The 9,713-nt window shown below is 32.2% G+C and overlaps 1 protein-coding gene and 1 long non-coding RNA gene across 2 annotated transcripts; one reads left to right on the top strand and one right to left on the bottom strand.

Annotated features, from left to right (window-relative positions):
* The first annotated feature begins 345 nt into the window (after nucleotides 1–345).
* Nucleotides 346–4,204, top strand: LOC124888424. The gene is made up of 3 exons (XR_007046537.1): nucleotides 346–456; nucleotides 3,470–3,550; nucleotides 4,125–4,204. It is a non-coding gene; the product is annotated as an uncharacterized LOC124888424 (long non-coding RNA).
* Nucleotides 4,205–5,709: 1,505 nt separating this feature from the next.
* Nucleotides 5,710–9,092, bottom strand: LOC124888940. Its single transcript, XM_047400222.1, has 5 exons — nucleotides 8,928–9,092; nucleotides 8,451–8,543; nucleotides 8,264–8,365; nucleotides 5,886–6,263; nucleotides 5,710–5,790 (listed from the first exon to the last, which is right to left on the bottom strand). The coding sequence occupies exons 1-5, from the start codon at nucleotides 9,090–9,092 to the stop codon at nucleotides 5,710–5,712; spliced, it is 819 nt and encodes a 272-aa protein (XP_047256178.1).
* Between the last annotated feature and the right edge of the window lie 621 nt (nucleotides 9,093–9,713).

Below are 9,713 nucleotides of genomic sequence, written 5' to 3'. Positions count from 1 at the left end.
CAATCAATTTTGTCGTGAGCATAGGAATTACCTTTTTTATTTGTGGTATAGCAACGGATCAGTGATGGAACATGTTTTTCATCGCTAAATATTGGGGAGAAAAATTGGTGCCTTAATTTTGCAATGAATTTAGCAACAAATAATGTGTGACCATTTTAATTAATATGTAGCAATAGATTTAGCAATGGAATAATACATCGATAAGCTTTAGATATTTTTTATAAATTATTTATTGTATTAATGGAATGATCCATCTCAAGAGTTAATTTTTAAATAAAATATATTATCAAAATGTCTAGGGCAGCGGTTTGACCTATTTCACTCTTTATAAATATTGAAACCCAACTTTCTTCCTCTCTCTACAAAAATGATGCCTCTATTAAAGCAAAAACGTTTTGAAACTCAGCTTTCACTCTCTGCTTTAGTTTAATTTGTCCATTTTCTAGCATGAGCCAGGTATGAAATCATCTTCTCACCTAAAATTCTTTGTTTAATTCTTCTTTTGGTATGAAATAGTGAAGAATGTTTTGGTAAATTTTCATCTCTTATTCATGTGGCTCTCCTTAATTCGCAAAGCTTGTTGTATTGTTTTCTTATCTCATTTTCTTTTTTCTGTGATTTTTTTTTCTAAATTTTCATTTATGAAATTTATCATTGTGAGTTGCGACTGTTTTTCTACTCTCTATGAAATTTTTTCTATTGTTTTAGTCTTGTTTCATTTCTGGAATTTTGTTAATTCAGTGTAGATCTATGATTTTTTTTATTTAATTTACTTTATAGACTGAGTCATTTCTGGATTTTTGTTCATTTCTGGGTGCATACAAATATTTGGGGCTAGAGTTCATGCAAGGGTTGATTTGTTAGGTAGTAAAACAAAAATCAGGTAAGACGAGATGAGATTTATAATCTTTTGGTAATAAATGAGTGAAAAATGGTTCATTCTTGCATAGGTACAACTTCCTCAATCTCTAAACTCAGTTCCCCAATTTACCTCTTAGATTCTTCTAATTTTTCTCAACCCTACCTCATATCTTTACCATTTAAACATCTTTTCTTTAGATACTCAAATGGATTTGAGTAATTTTACTTGTTAATGTCGTTAATATCTAAGATTTTTATTTTTTATTATCTTTTGGTTAATTCTTAGAAAAGTGAAGAGTGTTGGAAAAGTAAAGAGTAAGAAAAAATAACATTGTGAAGGTTGTGTATTCTAGAGCTGATTGAGATTTAGTAAAGCCACCACATACAGAAATTTGGTCTATCAGGTAAATATCTTAATTTGTTAAGGATCTTGATTGAATTGAATTTCCTTGGTAAATCTGAATTGTGTTATGGGAGGACAATCTTGCTAATATTCAAGTTGTTTCTTTTGTAGAGTTAGAAAATGGAAGAATAATATAGATAGATAATGGACTATTCGTGGTTATTTATATCATCCATGCATTCCTATTCACAACCATTTAGTTTAGTCTATCTTTTGCCACCTTTTAGTCAGTCATTACCCATTAGTGATCCTTTAATCCAGTACAAATCAGGAGATTTGGTTTCCTAGGACTCTCCGAAGCTGTTTGGCCTGTAATGTGGTATTTCTTAAACTTTCTTGGAATTTAGAGCAAGGTCATGTTTCTTTCTGTTTTTACCTTGCATTTGCTGCTTCTAAAATATGGCTTCAATTCTCGAATTTAAGGAGCTCTAGTGATGAATATATTGGTATAAGTTTCTTACAAGTCTTTATTATGGCTAGTGATTTCCTTTGAATGAATGCACTGGATAAAGTACTAACCAAAGAAATGTAGTGCTGGACATATATATAGACATGTAGTCATGTCTGTGAAAAGAATGTTAAGCATCAGTGACTAGTTGTGAATACGTTTTGTGAAATTATGGTAGCACACTGTAATCCAATTAAATTCAAGAGTTGTCTCAAAAAGAAAAGTTCAAGGAACAAAAAACGTTGCAAAACTTAATTATAAATTAATAAAGGAATCTCTTCTTATGGTTTTTGTGTCCGCTTAAATGTTGTATAATGCTTTAAACAAAAGTACAAAGGTATTTAGTCTTTCACTCTTTTTAAAACCTATTTCAATGATAATAAGAAAGACCAGTATCATCATGATGTTATCAGATTTGGAAGTTCATCAACATATTCAAGGATCTAAGGCACATATAAAATGAAATCGGTAGCCTTTCTCATTTAAGAGAACATAAACTATTTCATTGACTTATTGAAATTAAATTACTACTCATGTGACTCTATAGCTACAAGGTTCTGTCAAAACAGCTAAGGCCATTATGAGATGTCTCTAGAAGTCTCCCAAAGTTGTAAGGCTATTAGTTCAGGTAGCTTGATTCTCTTGCAATAACTTAAATAAGGAGTCACCAATAGAAGAGAAAGTATTATCCGATATTATATTCGGCTTCCTAACTAAATTTCCATAAACTACTTTTATAAAACAGGACTAGGATTTTTTAAATTTACCTCTTTCTGTTCTAGCCTTTTGTCCAACTCCTTAAGCTCCATATCTAATTTTTCTTGAATAGAAGAATGTTCAAGCTCTTTCTCCTTTACTTCAGCTTCACCTTTATAGATCAAGTTTGGCATCACATTAGATCCCTGATAGGTATTGGAAAAAGAGATTACTATTGGAATCAAATAAGATAAAGATAAGATAAAAGACACAAATAATCAGAACAACCACTAAACAGCGGCTATATCAATTCATCATATATTTATTTGTCTATCATGCATTATTTAAAAACTTCTTACTATTTTTATCTATTAAAATTGCTTACTATTTGTATTTATACTATATTTGAAATTATTACTCAGAAGAACACTATAGTTTGTTAATTTATGGATTTTACTGCTGATTTTCTTAGTGTGTCCCAACATGTATGCACAAACCTAGAACATTGGTTGCATTGGTTTTCTTTTCTTGCTTTTACTTCCACTTAGACAGCTAGAAACTGATTTAAACTCTATGAGACTATGTAAAATAGAGTTGGAAACAACACACCAAGGGTTTGGCATAGCAATCAATGAAATGGGTGAAAACCTTGGATACCAAAATTATGTTCAATAGAGACAAAAGAGGCTAGGTTGTTTCTCCCATCTATCTAAGAAAGATGTCTCAGCATTGATAGAAATAGTTGCCCTATACATGTGTTGGTAGGTTAGCAGGTACATACTTATGGAATAGTCAAGGTGGGTGCAAGCTAGTGTAGACACTACTATAATAAAGAAACTAGAAACAAGATATACTATGGTTAATTATGAAGATTGCCTTGTTTTTTTCATCACATTTTTTTGTTTATTTTGTTATTAAACTTAGACAGGTTGAACTAGTATGAAAATTTCTTGTAATGTTGTTGTTCTATTAGTTTTCCTTCTACTTTTTGTTCTGCTCCTTGTTTTTTAGGGTTGAATGATCCTAAATCCTATGTTTGGTTGTTATTATAATTTTTTTAGCCCTGCTGGAGTGTCAAAGCGTGGCCACTCACCACCACTGCCGCTTCCACCAGAGTCTAAGAAAGCTTCTCCACCTCCAAGGTAATGTTGTATTTTTTTAAGCTGAGATCTGACTTCAGTTTATACATGCAATTACACACAAACCTCTTTCAATAACACCCAAATTTCTGCTTTTGGGGGGAATTCCTTTCTTTTTCTTGGTTCTGTATTTTTATCCTTCCAAATGAAAATAAACATACACAAGTTGTTTGGAAAATTCTAAGCTATTTTCAATTTGGACTGGCTGGGAGAATGCATTTTAGCTGACCAGGATCCTTCAATAAATGATTTGGAATGCTCTCCCTTTCCTTTCTATCCCAAGCACTCATATTCAGTTATATATCACCCCTTCTACCTCCATCTCTTGGTTTGATGAATGATGTTTTAGTCAAAAAACAAATGCATGACCTTCTTTTGTTGGCATTTGATTGTTTTTCTCTTTGTAAAATTATTTTTTGGGGAGGTGGGAAAAGAACCTATCCATTTTGAATGAAGTTTATAAAGATTAATACTAACACCAATATTTTCTTATGATGTAAAAATGTAACTGTGCATACAAATTTTAACAAATGAATTGATGTTTTTTTTATGTGTAACACTTGGGATCTTATTCCAGGAAAGTATCTCCTATACCTGATTCATCTGTGATTCATGTGGATCAGCTCAGCAGGAATGTTAACGAAAATCATTTCACAGAAATATTTGGTATGCCCAACACCTCTTTCTGATAACTCAATTTTTAATTGCCAGAATTATAGAAATTCTAGTCTAACCATATGGAAGAACCTAACCAAATTGAAATTCGATATGGTATTTGGTATGCACTTAGTGAAGAACCTAAAACTGAACTATCACTACTAATTTGAATCATTATTGTGAATCTGTTATCATCCATAAAGGTCCAACCTTTTACTTATACATGCTATTCGTTCTATTTACCTAGCCAGTTATATGTCATGCGTTCTAGTCTAAGTCTGTTATGCAAGTTAATATGAGTTAAAGGAAAAGAACTTTTTTAACTGTTATTTTGGAAGCCGGGGTATACTTGCTATCCTCATGGCAACTAACATTTTCTTATTAATATGGTTCTCCAAGCAGTAGCTAGTGCAAACAAGCCAATCAACATACCTGTGTGGTGCGCTAGTTCCAATGTGTACATCAATCCATGTAAAAATAAATGAATGGGGATAAAAGAATGGAACAAAAATGCTTTGGAAGTAGAATTTCCAGGTTTACAAGAAATGGTTGTCTAGATGCCATTGGTTAGTTGATTTGGCCTAACATATAAAGAAATTTGGCATTGCTCTGTTCATCTCTTAATGGTTAATGTCCGTAACTCTTCCTTTTACAGATAATTTTGATGAAATTCAGCATATGCAGTTGACCATTAATCAAGTTGTAAGTTAGCAAGTGTCATATCTTTAGACGGTATACAACTTATGTGATTTTTTTTTATTTTTTAATTTCTAGTATAAAAATATGCTTTTTGCAGGTTAATCTTCTGAAAGGGTTTACTTATGTTGAGTTCAAGACTAGAATTGATGCTGAGAAAGCTCAACTACACATGGATGGCGTATGGTTTTAGGATTTGTACATCCACTCAGTAACTGCATCCAATCATTTTTATTGTTGAAATCACTACAAAAAATTGCTCACTTTATGGGGATTATATTTACATATTGCGGAGATTGGAAACCCACGCAATTTGATAGTACGGCGGTTTTCAAAACTCCCACAATTACGAGCGTTGCAATTATTTTACGATGGTTTGTTATGTACCGCCGCAATCACTTAGCGACGATTAAGCAACGACGGTTTTGACCCCCACAATATGTAAACTAAAACTAGCTCCCAGCTAATACTTTTAAAAATATACCAACGGTTAAAACCTCCACCGTATATTTTAAAAATGGCAGGGGTCAAGACCCTCACAATTCACTTGATATTTTTTAAAAAAAGAAAGATTACATTGTTCATATCAATATTTAAATTTGAATTTTATTTAATGAATTTCATGTATATCATTCACTGTTGGACCAAACAAAAATACATCTTAATAACAACAAAAATCAAAATATATTAGATCATAAAAATGTATGACAAAAGTATTGTCATTAGTCTTAAAAACTAATTTAAACGCAAAATACTGTTGCAATAGCAATTCAATCACATTGTTATAATTACTAATATGATTACAAATTTCAATTATCGTCGCTAGAATAACTATCACCAGATGATCTTCCATTCCCATCCAAAAAAGGTCCACTAGAGACATCACTTGTCTACAAAAGTAAAAATAAAAATAGTAAGGTTTTTAAATACTAAATATTTTATAACAATACTTTAACTTAATTTTTATCAAATCAAAATTATTTACCGTAGAAGGAGTGAAAAATCCTGCAAATTGTTCAGGTATTGTGCCTTCTTTCATTATCATATATGTCTTGAAAGCATTCATCATTAAATTGTGAGGATTCACCATTTCTTTGTAGTTCTCTTGACTTTGCTTTTGAGCATTTAACATTTGAATGTAGTTTTCTTGGCAATTGAATGGACATGAACTGCTACTACTTGAAGAACTCATACCACCAAAATAAGAATGTGTTTTTTTAAATGATCTGCTAGGAATATCTCCTAGTCCCAAGCACCTCAGCCTTCCAGAATGCTCTTTTTCTAGTACCTTACCAACAGTATCATTTGGAGAAACTTCGGACTCATCCATTGTGCTTTGACTTACTATGAGTTCAATTTTATCCTAAATATAGTAGAACACAAACCATAGTATAACTTCGATTAGCAATGAACAATCAACAGAACACATGTATAAATATGTTAAATTTTACACGCCAGGATGCCTGCATGGTTATAGGTACCAAATAGCAGAAAAATAAGCATTATCTACCTTGACAAACTAAAACACTAAGCATGCAATTGAACATATGAACAAAACTAAGCTAAAACGAGGCAAGAGTTGCTTCAAGGTATTATGTTAGCTATTGCATTTAGCAGCAAAATAACATACCTTAGTTTAGTTTCCAAAAAAATGACACATCTTCATTAATTAACTGTTAAATATACTCGGTCATATTGCAAGGACCAAATTCAGAATTTATCAATAATAGAATGACTAAAAGTGCAATTATCTTATAAATGGGAAGGGGTCAAATAATATGTATATATCCAGAACCAACATAACTAATAACTGCCACAAACTACTGATCTCTTACTACTACTAGTAACAATGTTTAAGAAGGCAAAAGTGTGAGCGAGGTGATTTTCTTGTGGTGAGGTTAGTTGTATGACTCAATGGGTAACAAACCTTTTTTTCTTAGTCTTTCACAAGTGTTGATTTCTCTCCAAAATTCTTTGTACTTTAGGCATGTTACTCTTTCCAAGTCTTATTTTATCAAAATCATATGTTTATAATTTTACCCATGTGATTTAATTGATCATTTGAAATGTTTTCACGATACTCTCAGTCAAGTTATGAACTCTTAGACTTTAGATAGTCCTATGACTTAGGAAAAATATCCATTATCTCATGACTCAGTCAGTTGTCAGATATAGCTTTTAATGTTGTAACATAGGAAACAGAGTTTTTAAAAAAAAAGAGCATAGTAGCATATTAGCAGTAATGAGCACCATCACTAAATGCCTGAGGTGTATGTGTGTGTCAGTTTTAGAGAGAGGGAGGGCATCGAGCATTGATATTAACCAATCTTAACAATCAAAAATGGGTCTAAGATGACATAACTATCTCTTGGTAATCAACACTTTGATGAAAACAAGCCCCGCGAGACATAAAAAATATGTTTTTCTTATTTATATATCTGGTGTAAGAGAATCCAACACTGCATAGATAGTTTTACAGATCTGTAAAAAAGACTGATGTACAAAGTACTAAAAATCTTTCTATTTTATCTTTATACTTTTGATGTGAAGAAAGAATATAGTTCATGAAAGGCAAAAGAGGGTCATTCTGAGATGAAACAAACTTGAAAACTGAAAAAAAAAAAAAAAAAGGAAAAAAACAACTCCAACAAGAGATGGAGTATGTTTAAACTTACATTTTGTACTGTTAGAAAAGTTCAAAAGCTGTTTAGCTCCCAATTTCAAAGAAAAGTTCTAAAGCTATCAGAATAAACAAGTCTGTGAAAGGATCTAGCTTATCTGAGGCATGTTGCCTCGTAAAGATATTACAACTTCCAGGCACGCTAGACTTGTTTATCAGGCACGCTAGCCACTCTATTACAGGTTTCCAAAAGATATTACAACTTTCAGGCATGCTAGCTTATTAGACACATTAGCCACTCTATTACAACTTTCCAGATTTGGTTTAAGAGAAAGAAAGATATTATGAGCAGAAAAAAATGAGGCACTTGAATCCCTCCATCCCCACACAAGACGAAAACTAAGAGACAATTGAATCCACCCCCACCCCAAACACATACTTTCACCATAGCCCTCGACGATAGAGAAAAATTACAGCGTTCCAACAGTCTTCGCACAATCTATATGGATCAGCTATCTACTCATATAACGAAAGGTGCAGATAAGAAGAAAGGGGTCCCTTTAGTAAAACCAAATTGCACAAGATAGCAAGAAATGATCATAATCCACCCATATTTAATCACAATTTTGAAATTCACTAGCGGTTGAACTACGAACAATTCACTTTGCCATACACCATAAGTTTGTAACTAAAACAGGAAAAATCAGGAGAAACGATAAAAATTGCTCAATAGAGGTACTTACACAAATCTCTTTTACCGATTTATTAACATATGATTTATCTTCTTTCTTATGAGTAGCAAGATAAAGTTCTGCTCGTCCAGGCTTATGTCCAGTCTCAACCATCTACAAATAATATTAACTTAACAAATTAATGATAGTTTTATGTTTAATAAACTAAAGTAAAATATGGTGAACAAATATATTTCACTATTTTAGCTCTTCTTCTCGCATTAGATTTGGAGCCACCAATGTGTGAAATAGTTTGTTTCTTCCGATTTTCAGCATTTTGCTTGCACATTTTCTAGAAAAGAAATGCTTGAATTCAATATACAAATAATAAGTTCGGCTTCAAATGAAGGATTTAAGAAGATACCTGTATTTTCTTGTCCAAACGATAATCAACATAAGAAGTCCATGGATCCGGTGAAATTCTATTTAGATCATTAGCCATAAGTTTAGATCAGCTCTGAAGCGGGTTAAAGGTCTTATCCAACAACTTTAGCCTCCTTGCACCCCACTTCTTTGAAATAGAATTATAGATATAACGTCGTGCAATTGACTCGGTTGTTTCAAAAAAAACCAGAGCTTTGGAAATGAAATATTGGTTAGATTATCTATAGCCATGTCAATAAAAAGTATGTATACATAATATATCGATATAGTTATAAATATATAGAGCTTATACCTTTATAATTTGACCAAAGCAGCGGTTAAAGTATGACTCAGGTAAATCATTCCATTTGGCAAAGCCAATTGAAAAAATAGAGCTGTCAGTTGCTAAAATCCCACAAAAACCTGCAAAAAGGCCTTGTGCTTCTCCAATTGGTACAACGTCATCAAATTCAACCATGATACGTTCTTCAGAGGATAAATTTAGCATGTAGCTACCTCACAAAATCTTTACAACAATGCTTCAAAAAAATAAATTCTTTGCTACAAACTCAAGATTAACAATAACCCCAACAAATAAAGATTCCATTCCCCCCCCCCCTTTTCCCCTTTTTGTACCTAAATCATCTTCACCACCAAACAGAATATGAACAGCAAAATAAACGATCTTTACAACATTCGCAACAATAATACCCAGTCCCACTAGTAGTGTCCGACGAGGATAAAGTGTACTTAGACACTACCGCTACCTCAAAATATCTTTACAACGATGCATCAAATAAATAAATTCTTTGCCACAAACTGAAGATTAACAATAACCCCATCAATTAAAGATTTCATTTTTAACTCCAGTTTTTGTAATTAAATCATCTTCACCATCAATATCAAAACTTACTTTCTCCAAAACTAGACACCATATGATAATGCACAACAATTTGATACCTCAATATTTCAGCTAAAATTTATGTAAATTTATCTAACCAGCTTGATTATCTGTGAATAGCTTCTCAATAGTTATCCTGAGAGAGTACGAAGGTGTGCTTAGCTAGTCTTCTATATGACTTGCATCAATGTGCCAAAT

Source organism: Capsicum annuum, chromosome 11 (assembly GCF_002878395.1).
Source record: "Capsicum annuum cultivar UCD-10X-F1 chromosome 11, UCD10Xv1.1, whole genome shotgun sequence".
NCBI classification, from domain to species: Eukaryota; Viridiplantae; Streptophyta; class Magnoliopsida; order Solanales; family Solanaceae; genus Capsicum; species Capsicum annuum.
This window is presented reverse-complemented; position numbering and strand designations above follow the sequence as displayed.

Coding starts and splice junctions, on each gene's coding strand:
- LOC124888940 (XM_047400222.1), bottom strand. CDS start 9,092: ATGGTTGAATTTGATGACGTTGTACCAATTGGAGAAGCACAAGGCCTT. Junction 6,264..8,263: donor AATCGGTAAAAGAGATTTGT/GTAAGTACCTCT, acceptor TACTATATTTAG/GATAAAATTGAACTCATAGT. Junction 5,791..5,885: donor GATTTTTCACTCCTTCTACG/GTAAATAATTTT, acceptor TTACTTTTGTAG/ACAAGTGATGTCTCTAGTGG.